The sequence below is a fragment of the Salmo salar genome, chromosome ssa09 (assembly GCF_905237065.1).
Source record: "Salmo salar chromosome ssa09, Ssal_v3.1, whole genome shotgun sequence".
NCBI classification, from domain to species: domain Eukaryota; kingdom Metazoa; phylum Chordata; class Actinopteri; order Salmoniformes; family Salmonidae; genus Salmo; species Salmo salar.
Genome location: NC_059450.1, coordinates 87,992,225 through 88,007,985, shown reverse-complemented (window position 1 = coordinate 88,007,985; position 15,761 = coordinate 87,992,225). Strand labels below are relative to the sequence as shown.

Sequence of the window (15,761 nt, the reverse complement as noted above, 5' to 3'; positions counted from 1 at the left end):
TTGGCTAAGGTGTATGTAAACTTCCGACTTCAACAGTATGTATGTATACTATTTTACTGCTCCAGGGATGTAATTATTGTTTGGATAACCTTATTTACTATTATGTATTGATTTCTACCTTTAATGTTTTCACTATTTATGCGATGCACAATGTAGAGACCCCTGGAAGAAGAATTATCATTTAATTACCATAGTTTGTGTCAATTAATCCCATAAGGGATGGGTTGCCAATTGGTGTATGACACGAAAATAAAATGTTATTAATTCCTTCATTCATACATTATTTTGTGCAGTAGATTACAGTAGGTGAGAATAAAGAACAGCACGATTGAGATCCATCAAGGAAACATAAAGCAATAAATGTTAGACAATCGAGCCTAAACGCCCAGGAGAAACACACCTGGTCACTTCTCTTACACACACACACACACACACACACACACACACACACACACACACACCGACCCCCTCCAACCTTCCATAAAATAATCACGATTATATTTCAGCTTTCCCCTCTTCCTTGGTTCGCTGAGTCATTCTGTTGTCTTTTGTTGCGTTTCATTGCAAATGTTTCAGTACATGAGTTTACTCTGGGCAACCATAATGTCCAGTATTTTTCCAAACACTGTAATTGCTCTAATGAGAAATTAAGTCTGATTTTGTTGACAATGCTGGTTGTAGTTCCAGCCTGTTTTAGGGCCCCAGGGGTTATATTGATGAGTTGCAGCAATAAGCAAAGAGTCTGAAAAAAATTCCAGCAATGCAAAACTAAACACACCATCAATTCTTCCCCGGAAAGTGGTTACAACTTGGGACATTTACTTTGATTAGTAACTGGTGGTCACTACAATTTGATCATTTAGAAATGACAGACCAGAGGAAAACAACATGGTTGTTCAGCGTACACACACAGGCACAAACACTCATTCTCACGCACAAACACATACACACACACACGGGTACTCAACTGTACTGTGAGAGCATTTTATACTGTGTGTTTATTCACTGTGGTCTAGAAAGCAAATTGTCTTTCGGGAGTGGTTATATTATAATATCCTAATTCATCCCCAAGCAGCCATGTCCCTGTGTGCCCCAAATGGCACCCTATTCCCTAAATAGTGCACTACTTTTGACCAGAACCCTATCTAGGGAAAAGGGTTCCATTTGAGCACACACAGACCCTGTGTGCTCCAAATTAAGCAGAAAGCTCTCTTTCCCAGTTCATTTATTCTTAGTTTTTTCCTATTTTCATTGTTGTTTTTATGATTAAAATCCTAGATCTAAACTGTACTTACAGTATAATTAAATCAAAATGTGGGTGAAGTTAACGTGAAGTTTATTTTGACTTTCATTGTCTAAACCCTTTTCTGTGGACGCAGTTTGACAGGTACAGAATTAAAAATTGGGCTTAGATTATCTTGTCTATTGAAGTCTGGAAATGGTCCTTCCAGCCACAGTGAGAGATACAGTGTGGGTCAGGCTGTTTAGAAGAGGTTGTTCAGCTCAGTGATTTGCCTGTTTAACCTGTCTCCAGACCTGTTATTACTGAGAGGTCTCTGACACTGTCAGAAAACAATGTATTTTCATGTTCTTCTAACTTTTAACCCTCCTTAGAGTTGACAGCTGTAATAGGGGGGGGTTGTCGTATTGCGACCAGTCTATAGAGGAGAACATCTGTCTTACAGGAATTTTGGCCTGTAGCTAAAATCTGGTTCTCCTCAAGGATTCTAATCACAGCAACCCTCCATAGCTCAGACACACCAGTAGGATTGTCAAATGTTTGCCTGCCGACAGTACTTAGCATCTCTGAAACAGTGTGTCGACAGTCACTCTTTTGTGTACACACAGCAAATAGCTTGAAGTCTTCAGCCTCTCAGCCATTTTAAAACAATCTACACCCACCAGAAGGTGGGAGTAGCGTTGTTTGGCAATGCATGTCTGTGTGTGCTGCTTAGTTTATGGTCTAGATTAACTGCGCTAATGTTTCTATTTAGTAAAAAAACCTTGTTGTTAGTAGCCAGACGACCACAGCTAGATAACTACCTAGCAAGAAGATGAAGAAACAATTTAATTCACTCTTCATAATCTCTTACTGCCAGTGCCAGCCCATAGACAAATGTTTAGCTAGCTAGCTAATGTTAACATATTCTCTAGCTAGCACAACATAGCTAGCTAGCTAAGGACACTGTACTAACACAGGCGGTTGTTTCATGGAAACTAATCTATTGTGATTTCATTATAATGTCAATACTAGGTAGTGGTTAGCTAGCTTGGAGGAAGTATTTAGTGTTGTGCATTGCGTCTGTGCACTTAGCTAGCTACCATCCCATAGCCTACAATGCATATGAAGTGTAACTGTCCCATGATATTTAACCGTGGATGTACTGAGAAAATTGCCTCTTTTTTCCTTTTTCTTGTCACTCCTATTGCCCCCCCCCCCCCCACGTGGGGGTTTGTGCTCTATGATTGGTTCAAAGTCAAGTCTAGCAAGAGAAGGAAAGGCCTCCCATTGTGATAAGTACCTACAGTATCAGCAGTCAAAAGGGCAGTGAGATTCTCGAGTGTTTCATGCTTAAGGGATTTTGTCCTTGCTACTGACACCTCTGGCTAGTTTCTGGGGTGGATTAGACCAGAGTTTTTAGTGAAGCAAGTATTGTGGTAGAGAAAATACCATTACATTTTCTGTACAACAATATAGACCCTTCCCTTGGTTTCTAGAATATGAGACTGTAGCTTATTGTGACCTCAGGCTAGCTTCTGGGGTAGATTAGACCAGGGTCTATGCTGAAGCAATTAGGATCAAATATTATCAAGCCGAAAACACCATTCAAATAGAATTGCATTAAAGAGGAGACAGAGTAAAGCTGCTAGTCTACGCCTCATAGCCATTCCTTCCTCCTGGTCTCTAGGTCTAGGAAACCATGTGTTTTAGTTTCCTAATGGCTAGAGCTACACAAGCTTAACTCAGAAAGGTGGAACAGACAGAGAGCTGTGTGTGTGTGTGTGTGTGTGTGTGTGTGTGTGTGTGTGTGTGTGTGTGTGTGTGTGTGTGTGTGTGGCAGTGCTAATTGTATGGTATCTAATCAATGGGACTGAGGGTTGTAATTGTCTGGAGCTCAGGGCTCATGCTGACCTTTAGGTGGACAACCAGAGAGACCAGAGAGATGTGAACACATTCTCTTAAGGCTGGCCGTCTGTATATCTGGGGAGGAGGGGACAGTGTCTATCCCCAATCAGACAGACCCCTGCTGGGCTTGGCGTGGCCACTCTGCCCCCTAAACCAGGGACAGGAATCAGAGGAGAGGAAAGAGAGAAGCGATGAGAGGAGATGACTAATGGGTGGAATCTAAGGATGTCAACATATCAATGAACACATGCTTTTCTTGTGCTCTGATATCAACCGCTCTTCTCACTCAACTGCCTTTCTAGCTAATTGCCTCTTCTCATCAACTCATTAAACTACGCACACACACACACACACACAGATAGAGAGAGAGAGAGAGAGAGAGAGAACACACACTTCACAGTAGGAAACCGCGGGGATGAAAGAGAGGCCTTTAATTGATTTGCATGTGTTTACATGATGCTGGGGCTGCATGGTTGTGTTACTGTAAACACATTGATTCACACACATGTAAGTGCCTCCAGTGTGTCTGGGCTGTGCTCTGTAATCAGTTGAGCATTAGTGTTGTGGTGTCAGCCCCTTGCTCCCACCTGCATCATTAGGCCTTCATGATTCTCTCTCTCTGTGTGTGTGTGTGTGTGTGTGTGTGTGTGTGTGTGTGTGTGTGTGTGTGTGTGTGTGTGTGTGTGTGTGTGTGTGCACAGTTTATTTCACCTTTATTTAACCAGGTAGGGCAGTTGAGAACAAGTTCTCATTTACAACTGCGACCTGGCCAAGATAAAGCAAAGCAGTGCGACAAAAACAACAACACAGAGTTACACATGGAATAAACAAATGTACAGTCAATAACACAATAGAAAAACTATATACAGTGTGCGCAAATGTAGTAAGATTAGGGAGGTAAGGCAATAAATAGGCCATAGTGGCGAAAGTCACGCATCATTTCTAGATTTTCCATATTATGCATTTGTTTGAATAGCGTCCTCGATCTCTACAGGACAGAGACACTTTGTTTTGGAAGACAGATGATATTTATTATTATTATTATTATCATTATTATTATTATGTACTGGGGCAAGTCCTACAGGTTCAATACATGGCCAAAAGCATGTGGACGCCCTTTCCAATTAGTGGATTCGTTGATGACAGGTGTATAAAATCGAGCACATGGTCATGCAATCTCCATAGACAAACATTGGCTGTAGAATGGCCCGTACTGAAGAGTTCAGTGACTTTCAAGGTGGCACGGTCATAGGATGCCACCTTTCCAACACGTCAGTTTGTCAAATTTCTGCCCTGCTAGAGCTGCCCCGGTCAACTGTAAGTGCTGTTATTGTGAAGTGGAAACGTCTAGAAGAAACAATGGCTCAGCCGCGAAGTGGTAGGCCACACAAGCTCACAGAAGGGGACCGCTGAATGCTGAATCGTCTGTCTTTGGTTGCAACACTCACTACCGAGTTCCAAACTGCCTCTGGAAGCAACGTCAGCACAAGAACTGTTAATGAAATGGGTTTCCATGGCCGAGCAGCCGCACCCAAGCCTAAGATCACCATGCACAATACAAAACGTCAGCTTGAGTGGTGTAAAGCTCGCCGCCATTGGACTCTGGAGCAGTGGAAACACGTTCTCTGGAGTGATGAATCACGCTTCACCATCTGGCAGGCCGACATACAAATCTGGGTTTGGCAAATGCCAGGAGAACGTTAACTGCCCCAATGCATAGTGCCAACTGTGAAGTTTGGTGGAGGATCAATAATGGTCTGGGGCTGTTTTTCATGGTTCAGGTTTGGCCCCTTAGTTACAGTGAAGGGAAATCTTAACACTACAGCATCCAATGACATTCTAGACGATTCTGTGCTTCCAACTTTGTGGCAACAGTTTGGGGAAGGCCCTTTCTTGTTCCAGCATGACAATGCCCCCTTGCACAAGGTGAGGTCCATACAGAAATGGTTTGTCGAGATCGGTGTGGAAGAACTTGACTGGCCTGCACAGAGCCCTGACCTCAACTCCATCAAACCCTTTTGGGATGAATTGGTTCGACGACTGCGAGCCAGGCGTAATCGCCCAACATTAGTGCCGACCTCACTAATGCTCTTGTGGCTGAATGGCAGCAAGTCCCTGCAGCAATGTTCCAACACCTAGTGGAAAGCCTTCCCAGAAGAGAGGAGGCTGTTATAGCAGCAAAGGGGGGGACCAACTCTATATTAATGCCCATGATTTTGGAATGAGATGTTCGACGAGCATGTGTCCACGTACTTTTGGACATGTAGTGTATATCTGAGCTTCAAACAGTCCCACACACAGACACACTCCCTAGCCTGACAGCTCTGCTCAGTCTGTGAGACGATAGACTGAGGTTATTGTGAGCGGGCGCCACACACCTCAGGAAGGTAGTAATTTACCTTCATTACCCTTAAATCCTGCTTAAAGGAGCCGGATTCCACACGCCTAATTACAAGGTGTTAATAACAACTATGTAATGACAGTCATTTACTAACCTGCCTGCCTCCAACCATCAGCCCTCTCCAAATGCCTTGCTCTCACAGTGGAGTGAGTAAGCTGAGATGAGGTTTGAAGTAGAAAAACATACTGAACTGCGTCCCAAATAGCACCCTATTCCCTATATAGTGCACTACTTTTGACCAAAGCCCTATCGACCTTGAACAAAAGTAGTGCACTGCATAGGGAATAGGGTGCCATTTGGGACCCTACCCGACTGACATAATTCTTATTGATTACCATTGTGATTAACTACCAAAGTGGTATTTGAGGTCATAGCGAGTTTCAACATGAGTAGAGAGACTTGTCAGGGCTCCATGGTGCCAGAGATGTGGTAACAACAGTTAAGTTGTCTCTCTGATCCGCTTTCATCTTTCAGCTACCGACCGACGCCCAGAGACAAGTTATGATGACACATAGGCCTAGGCCTACACACACACACACACACACACACACACACACACACACACACACACACACACACACACACACACACACACACACACACACACACACACACACACACACAAAATCAAGCTAATAGCAGAGAGGGAGATACAGTAGAAGGCCTCTAAGATACCACTAGAATCAGCCCCCCTATCAGCAGCCTGGACTAGTCTGCACTGGGATGACCCTGGCAAAAACACTCCCATGATTGTCCCCCACGATGAAATCAGGGAGGGGACTGTGGCTCTGTCTTCCGTACGTCATCACACGCGATATCTCAGACAGCACTGGTCCGATTTGGACGAAACTTGGATAAATAATGCGTCTTTCCATAGAGATCTGGCATTTACAAGAGTACACTGATTGGCCCAAGGCGGGAGTTTAGTAATGAACAGAAATGTATTAGTCACACGCCATATCTCAATTGGCCCAACAGGGCACTGCAGCATTCATGGGGGACGACATGTTTACTGTTGCCTTGTTTCTATTGATGTGTAGACGGGTGGGTTGTTTTCGAACAAAACTGACACGTGAACAAATTTGGGGCAAAACAGATGGTTGGCTTAGAGTGAAAGGATTGTTGACAACATGTAAAATATATTTCTTCTCCAAATGTTTATTGAAAACATAAATACATTTGCAAAATGAGCATTTGTTGTCTCTGAAATATATTGTTACACTTGTTGGTTAGCCTGCTAGTGAATTTTAGCTGTATTAGCATACGTGACAAGCGTCAAAACAAGACATGGTATCAATAACAAGCTGAAACGAGTCATCTACGATTCCCCACATGGCAGCTTCTTGTCATTGTTGCTAGGTATCTGACCGTTCAGAATCATAACAACGCAAGGCCTTCAGCCCCATGGATGCATGTGCATCATTTTCCTGATGTTTTCAGCCAACCTGCTGTCTATGTACTGCACTGATAGAGTATTTTATTAAATGTGCTATTTTTCATCGTAGTAATGTCCATCATTTGTTGAATGTAGAATATTTTTCAAAATATTATTTCTTAAAATATAAATTATATTATTTATTCTGGGAAAACGGGGTAAGGCAGGCTTAATCTACATATTTGTTGGAATAGCCTTGAGGGAGCAACAATTGAAAATGAATTCTCAGCGATTTTCCATCCACCTCCTCCTCCTCCTTCTTCTCACGCAATTAGCTGTAAATTAGGCTCGTATTTACTCGACCTCGTGTTTACCCTGAGTGTAGTCTGTCCCGAGGGTGTCTTTAACCTCAAGACCCAGGACCACACCCAAAACCCAGAAACTCATAGGCCAATCGCAAGTCTCCTTCCTCTTCTATCGTTTTGTCAGGGTTTGAATTGGTTGAAAGTCACAGTGCTATAAACAAGTGTTCTCATGAGTTTAGACACAGACTTCAGAAGTTGTTGTCCTCTCCGCTGATAACAGTTGAGATGCGCATATTATTATTACCTTTAGGACAAGTTGAATGTGTTCGTCAACATCTGATTTTGGCATAATAAGAAGCATGGATTCTCCAGTAGATTCGACAGATGGCTTTTCAACCTATGAGGACACTCCTCGACCACCGACGCAGCTCAAGGAGCGAAAAACACCTGAATCACCTTTACCTTTCAGTGTGGATGCGATCATGTTGGATAGAAGAACTCCTGGCGACGGAGGGAGACGCCACAGCGGTACGATAATCTCTCCCCTGGGGAATTACTCTATATCGGTGTCCAGAGAGGCGTCTAGTACAGAAGACTTTCCTCACAACTTTGGCCCGTCTTCTTCGACAGTTAAATCAGAGACGTCGGAACCAGGGGACTTTGCGTCCAATTTCGCTCCAGCGCTCCGTAAGTGCTCAACCTTATTATGTAGAAGAGTTATTGAAAAACCTATGGCCTGGTAACTTTTTGGCCCATGGTGATCAATTGGGAAATATCCATTATGTATGTTTACTAATGTATTTTAGAAGTTGTAGCCTATGTGGAAAAAAGATAACTTTCTGAGTTAGAACGGTATAAAACTATTGTACACTGTCTACAGATCAATATCAGTTCTTTATAACTATTAAAAACACTGCATATCATCAGGGGAGAAGGCTAAATGTATGTATTTGTGTATATACACTGAGTATACCAAACATTTGAAACACCTTCCAAATATTGAGTTCCACCCCCCTTTGTGCCCTCAGAACAGCCTGAATTAATCAGGCCATGCACTCTACAAGGTTCCAAAGCTTCCACAGGGATGTTGACTCCAATGCTTCCCACAGTTGTGTCAAGTTGGCTGGATGTCCTTTAGGTGGTTGACTATTCTTGATACATACAGGAAACTGCTGAGTGCGAAAAACCCAGCAGCGTTGCAGTTCTTGAAAACAACCCAGTGCGCCTGGCACCTACTACCATACCCCGTTCAAAGACACTTCAATCTTTTGTCTTGCCCATTCACCCTCTGAATGGCACACATACACAATCCATGTCTCAAGGCTTAACAATCCTTCTTTAACCTGTCTCCTCCCCTTCATCTACACACATTGAAGTGGATTTAACAAGTGACATCAATAAGGGATCATAGTTTTCACCTGGATTCACCTGGTCAGTCTACAGTATGTCATGGAAAGAGCAGGTGTTCTTAATGTTTTGTACACAGTGTATTTTGATTCATGTTCTCTTTCTGTCTATTAGTGACATGTTTAGGCTAATGGATGTTGACAAATACCACAAACACTCATTATGCCTTTAATGATACATCCCTCTGTCCCTCCCTCCTTTCTCTCCCTCTCTCAGACCAGCTCAGTCCCTCCTTGAGGAAACACAAGACCAACAGGAAGCCCCGGACCCCCTTCACCTCCTCCCAGCTCCTGTCCCTGGAGAGGAAGTTCCATCAGAAACAGTACCTGTCCATTGCAGAGCGGGCCGAGTTCTCCTCCTCCCTGTCCCTCTCAGAGACCCAGGTAAAGATCTGGTTCCAGAATCGACGGGCTAAAGCCAAGAGAGTACAGGAGGCAGAGGCGGAGAAACTCAAGATGGCCGCCACAGGTGTTGGATCCAAGCCGGGGTTCTATCACCCGGGGTTCTCCTCACTGCCGTTTCCCCTCTGTGTCAGTTTGGGTGGTCTAGGGGGTCTGGGTGGGTGGGTCTCAGGTATGTACGGAGAACAGGGGTTCCCCTTAAGACACACCCCTCTGTTAAAAACAGAACCAAATCTGGGGGTGTACACCTCACCTATGGGGTACGGACTGTTCCACCTGTCCTGAAAGGTTTGTGTGTGCGTGCGAATGTGATGAACCTCACAACAAGATTTGAAATGATACCCTAACTCTCAGGGATGCCTTGAATATCTTGTGCTGGACCAACTTTGATATAGTCAACAGATGTGGAAGTGTGCATGGTTATACGGTACCTTGTGTTCCCTGGTTTGTTACGGAAGAGCCTAGTGCATCAGAACACCCCATAGTTCCAGCACCCATAGTACAAGCTCCATGGCAGGGTAATTGTTCATTTATTCTATAGCCCTGACCTGACCTGTGCTGTATTTGCCAAAGTTTGTTGGATCGTTTCGTAGGATACTGATCCACCGTGTGTCTGATCACTCCCTAAATACCAGATTAGCTCTATAATAACATATTTATTGAATAAATGTAATATAATATATATTTTATGAAATGTATCTACAAGTGTAAATATTTTGTGGTCTGATGTTGAAAATAAAATGTTATTTGCTGACCTTGTCTTGATATGGGGGTTTACCTTCAACATCTCTTCTATTTTCAATTCATTTTATTATGCTTCTACAATGTCTGGTAAATACAAAGAACAAATTGCTTAAATTCTCCACAATTTCATATGCAAGTGGATTGTTTAATCGCGTATAGATCTGATTGTTTGATAAGACCTTTACCTTTGTACCTGGAGCTTTAAAACGTGTAGTATAGGCTAATTCACCTCATTTAGGAGGTAACAGTTCTAATACTTTTTTAGAGTGAGTACGATTCAAGCCCTGTTATACCTGGTTCTAACATTCATCATTTGTTCTTATCTTGTCCACATTCTGATTGTGCCCACATTTCCAGACAGGTGTAGATGATTGAAAGACGCATTTTGATCTGATGCTGATATTCCTGACCACCTCCGAAGGTAGACAGATCTGGACAGTGAAACCATTTAAATTATCATTCTCCTGCCCTTTTAAAATCATTGACTGGTGGAACCATTGACTTATGGCATCAATGTGTCTTAAAATAAATAAACATTATTTTTGAAAGAATAGCTGTCAAATATTTTGCATACAGGAAGGGACCAGGAAATCTGGTCACAATGTGAACACAGTGGACGAATAAGAAAAACATTTTAATACCATGTGTAGATCAGGACAAAGGACACATGTTAGAGCCAGGTATAAATGAGGTTTTAGCATTAGGGGATGAGGGAGGTTTAACTAGTTAGATCAGCTAATAGCTAGATGTATTAAACCAGTTAGGTCAGCTAATAGCTAGATGTATTAAACCAGTTAGGTCAGCTAATAGCTAGATGTATTAAACCAGTTAGGTCAGCTAATAGCTAGATGTATTAAACCAGTTAGGTCAGCTAATAGCTAGATGTATTATTACTGTAATAATGTTTGGAAACTTTGAAGTCGGTCCCTCCCACTCTGAGGCTTTTCCTCAAGCTGGCGGTCTTAGAAGAAATTAACCAATGTCATTACACGAAGAACCATAACACATTAGACCAATCATCTATGGTATTTAACACCCAATTATTTTTTAAAGTCTTTAAACTGAAGAATGTGTAGCTAAATGCTTAGGGTCTTGCTGAACCACCATGGGTTGTATTCCTTAGTGAAAACCATAGCGAAACGCTTTGCAACGTAAAACAAAAACAAACGTTGCTTATTGGAAAAGTTCAGGTAGTCCCTCCCTGTTTCAGTCTGTTTACCTCTATTTGTTGCTTAGTGAATACAACCCAGGTTATTGCTAAAGCAGTGTGAATGTCTTTGGAAGCCTGGTGCCAGATCTGTATGTACCTTAACTGCAGCCTGAATAGAGGAATTGGTTAAAGTAAAAACAGATCTGGGGTCAGGTTGTGTGTTTGAGTCTGTGTGTGGCGACCCCACACATCTGGGTGGCCAGATAAAGTGGTGCTTTTATCCTGGGACTCATATTTACATCGCTTAATTGACTTTAAACACATTGAAAATTGTGCATTTTCTGCAAATAACACATCTCATTGAGTTGATTGTTGGCAAGTCTTCCATATCTCCTCACAGCACAGACTCAGCTCTATGCATTGAGTTTGACTGTATCCATCCACAAAATGTAGACCTTTGATAAACACACCTTCTCTCTCTCTCTTCTTGAACTCTGTAACTGTGCTAAATGCCGAGCTCTATTTCAAACCAGCACATTCCTAATTGTGCTTATCCTCTGATTCGGAGTCCAATGCTGTGTGAAATTATGTGTGTGTTTAGTGAAGGAGTTGAGGGATATTATATGAGTGGGTTGATTCTCCCTTCCTCACTTATCAATCTACTGACACACACAAACACACAAACACATTCTCACAGGCTGAGCTGGCTCCACTGTACGGTACACTGACTGTCTGATATAACTGGTATATATAGTGAAATTATGTTTTGTTCAAAAATTATTGGCTGTATTCGACAAAAGACATGAGAATATACATTTGTGTCTACATTTTGTGTCCTGCAGTTTTACCAACGTCCGCCAGATGTAGCAATTTCCTATTTTTGTAGTCGGTTATGGCCCAGTAAGTCACCAGCTTGGCTCTCTTTATGTATTGCTGTACCAGCTCATCTCCCTTGGGTTAGGCTACAGAGAATAGACAGTATATAGGATCTGAAGACGGAAACATTCAAAACGCTTAACTGATGTGGTTAGGTGACAGGTGACAGGTGGAACCATGACAATGAGTTGAAGACTAACAGATCATAGCATAAACTTGAACAAGTAAAGGAAGTCACCTACTTTATGATAATCCCAGTTTTATTTTCCTGCATATCTGAACAATGAACTGCAGTTGATCACTTTGCTTCCCTCTAAGGTGCAAGGCAGGACTGTGATGTTGTCAATCACCAGTCAATTGAGATAATAACGTGAATGAATGTCATTTTGTTTGTATTTTCCAATGCAATATAGAGACTGTGTTGCACATTCACAACCTGGTAGAAGCAGACTGATCATTGCATTCATCACAAAACAAGTAATTCAAAGCACCTGAACTCAGACTCTTCTAGCTGTGAAAATTCCCCAGTCTGAATTCATCCCTACCCTCCTCTCCTAATCTGTGTGATTGATGTGCGACTCAGTGTGAAATCAGGAGCCAAACGGTGAGATTCCATTGAACAAAAGAAAACAATTGCACATATTTTAAGATCAGTGTACACAGGGGAGCTCAGTATAGTTACATGATGAAATGGGACATTAAAGGAAATGGATGAGAAGAGGCAGAGGCATGCCCAAAGGGGGCACAGCGGCACGTGCCCCTTCAGATTTGTCCTGCATATATATATATATATAAAATAATATATGTTGTTTTTGTTTCTCTGTAATGCTACTAGCCACCTATAGCAATTTTATAAGGTGGCTTTAGCTAGCCCAGATAGGTTCCCCATCTCCCAATCTCATAACTAGCTACCAAGAAGACATATCAGGCTATCAATCAAGTTAGAGTAGTTTGTCTATCTTAGCTGGCATGCCTGCTGGCAAGATTGGTAGACTTTAGAAAAGCAAGAAATTACCGAATAAGACTCACTTTCCTTTCCATCTTTTACCCAGATTTTAGCAGAGAAGCATATTTAGTTTCTTTAAAAAAAAGAACCACTGGTCACCAGGATACAGACAGCTCAAGAGATATGCTTAGATATGAAGAAAAATAGACATATTTTTTACATAGAATTAAGCATAATGATTATGGCTCATTGCAGGAAAAAAGCTGTTTCAGGTGTTTGAAAAAGGCAAAATGCCCACCTCCTGACCACCCCCCAGCTATCCCCACCTCCTGACCACCCCCCAGCTATCCCCACCTCCTGACCACCCCCCAGCTATCCCCACCTCCTGACCACCCCCCAGCTATCCCCACCTCCAGACCACCCCCAGCTATCCCCACCTCCTGACCACCCCCCAGCTATCCCCACCTCCAGACCACCCCCCAGCTATCCCCACCTCCAGACCACCCCCAGCTATCCCCACCTCCAGACCACCCCCCAGCTATCCCCACCTCCAGACCACCCCCAGCTATCCCCACCTCCAGACCACCCCCCAGCTATCCCCATCTCCAGACCACCCCCCAGCTATCCCCACCTCCAGACCACCCCCCAGCTATCCCCACCTCCTGACCACCCCCCAGCTATCCCCACCTCCAGACCACCCCCAGCTATCCCCACCTCCAGACCACCCCCAGCTATCCCCACCTCCAGACCACCCCCAGCTATCCCCACCTCCAGACCACCCCCAGCTATCCCCACCTCCAGACCACCCCCCAGCTATCCCCACCTCCAGACCACCCCCCAGCTATCCCCACCTCCAGACCACCCCCCCAGCTATCCCCACCTCCTGACCACCCCCCCAGCTATCCCCACCTCCAGACCACCCCCCAGCTATCCCCACCTCCAGACCACCCCCCAGCTATCCCCACCTCCAGACCACCCCCCAGCTATCCCCACCTCCAGACCACCCCCCAGCTATCCCCACCTCCAGACCACCCCCCAGCTATCCCCACCTCCAGACCACCCCCCAGCTATCCCCACCTCCAGACCACCCCCCAGCTATCCCCACCTCCAGACCACCCCCCAGCTATCCCCACCTCCTGACCACCCCCCAGCTATCCCCACCTCCAGACCACCCCCAGCTATCCCCACCTCCAGACCACCCCCAGCTATCCCCACCTCCAGACCACCCCCAGCTATCCCCACCTCCAGACCACCCCCCAGCTATCCCCACCTCCAGACCACCCCCCAGCTATCCCCACCTCCAGACCACCCCCCAGCTATCCCCACCTCCAGACCACCCCCAGCTATCCCCACCTCCAGACCACCCCCAGCTATCCCCACCTCCAGACCACCCCCAGCTATCCCCACCTCCAGACCACCCCCCCAGCTATCCCCACCTCCTGACCACCCCCCCAGCTATCCCCACCTCCTGACCACCCCCCAGCTATCCCCACCTCCAGACCACCCCCGAGCTATCCCCACCTCCAGACCACCCCCGAGCTATCCCCACCTCCAGACCAACCCCCCAGCTATCCCCACCTCCAGACCACCCCCCCAGCTATCCCTCACCTCCAGACCACCCCCCAGCTATCCTCACCTCCAGACCAACCCCCCCAGCTATCCCCACCTCCAGACCACCCCCCCAGCTATCCCCACCTCCAGACCACCCCCACCTCCAGACCACCCCCCAGCTATCCCCACCTCCAGACCACCCCCCAGCTATCCCCACCTCCGGACCACCCCAGCTACCCTCACCTCCGGACCACCCCAGCTATCCTCACCTCCGGACCACACCAGCTATCCCCACGTAGCGGTATTGGATCCATACCTCATAGAAGTTGGAAAGAAGTGAAGAAAGAGTCTTTGTGTTCTTTTATGTGCTGTCATTAGGGTAGACACTTTGATCTGTTTCTTCAAAGCTGCTACAGTGGACAGGTGTGTGTGTGTGTGTGTGTGTGTGTGTGTGTGTGCGTGAGAACAGGTGTGCTTCATTGAACAATCAGTGCTTTATTCTTTATCCTGGCAGCTAGAGATTTGGGTTCTGATACCATCCGTGTCTCTGGATGTATTTTCGTGTGTGTGTGTGTGGAGAGATTTGGGTACAAGCTGTATCTCCAGGTGTATTATACCTCCCTCTGTGTTCCATCTAGAGTAAAGAAGTACATCTATACTCCAAACAACCTGCAGTATGTCCAGCCAGGTCACCTGTGATTGATACAAGTCAGTATTAGGCGTCCATCCATGTCTGAGGACGTTGGGAGATGACGTTACCTTCAAGTAGGTTTCGGTTTTGCTATGGCGGAGTAGACGAGGATGGCGGATGGGTGTAAGCATCTACCTCTGATTCCAAATGCTGTAAGTTTGAATCCAGTGATAGAAAGTTGTTTTGTGATTATTGTTTTAAGCCTATCCCAAACCTTAACACTTACATGAACCATTTGGGAGAAAAATGCCTAAACTTAAAAACACTTCACAACTTTGAAATTTGAAGTTTGAGAAACATGGATGAACGTCTAATTCTGATGTGAGACTGAGCTAGTTGGTATGTCAGCACACGGGGGCTGATCGTATCTCCACTGGGGTTTGGGACTCTTCGAGAGAGATTATGAAACAGAGAGTAAGAGAAAGGGGGGTGTAGAGGGAGGGTGTGAAAGAGAGAGAATGTTATGAAACCATACTATCAGATCAGGAGCGGTCTGATTAGGGAGTTGGAAGTTGACTCAACGGATCCCTTGCAGAGAAAGAGCCTGATTTGAACTAATTACACAGCTGCTCAGAGCGAGAGAGAAAAAGAGCTACTCTTCTCATACTCCTAGTATCCCTCTGGCTATTTCTGTCTGAGAATGTTAAGTCTCTGTTCCTTCTCTGGCCGGGTCATCCAGAGAATACTGTTATGGTGTTTCTCTGTGACGTCACGGATGGAACTATTGTTTCCATCAATCAGATGGAGTCTCAAATTTCTCCATCTCTTCCTTCCATTGTCAGGCTGC

General features: G+C 44.8%; 2 protein-coding genes across 2 annotated transcripts; both read left to right on the top strand.

Moving 5' to 3' along the window:
• The first annotated feature begins 7,451 nt into the window (after positions 1 to 7,451).
• msx2 (Homeobox protein MSX-2) lies at positions 7,452 to 9,767 on the top strand. Its single transcript, NM_001141603.2, is given in 2 exon segments — positions 7,452 to 7,895; positions 8,832 to 9,767. Coding segments are annotated over 2 exon segments (837 nt in total). The 5' UTR covers positions 7,452 to 7,528; the 3' UTR covers positions 9,302 to 9,767.
• A 2,035-nt stretch (positions 9,768 to 11,802) lies between these two features.
• On the top strand, positions 11,803 to 14,623 carry LOC123744802 (proline-rich extensin-like protein EPR1). Its single transcript, XM_045724989.1, has 2 exons — positions 11,803 to 11,810; positions 13,105 to 14,623. Exons 1-2 carry the CDS (start codon positions 11,803 to 11,805, stop codon positions 14,621 to 14,623), a joined length of 1,527 nt encoding a protein of 508 aa, XP_045580945.1.
• Positions 14,624 to 15,761: the final 1,138 nt, after the last annotated feature.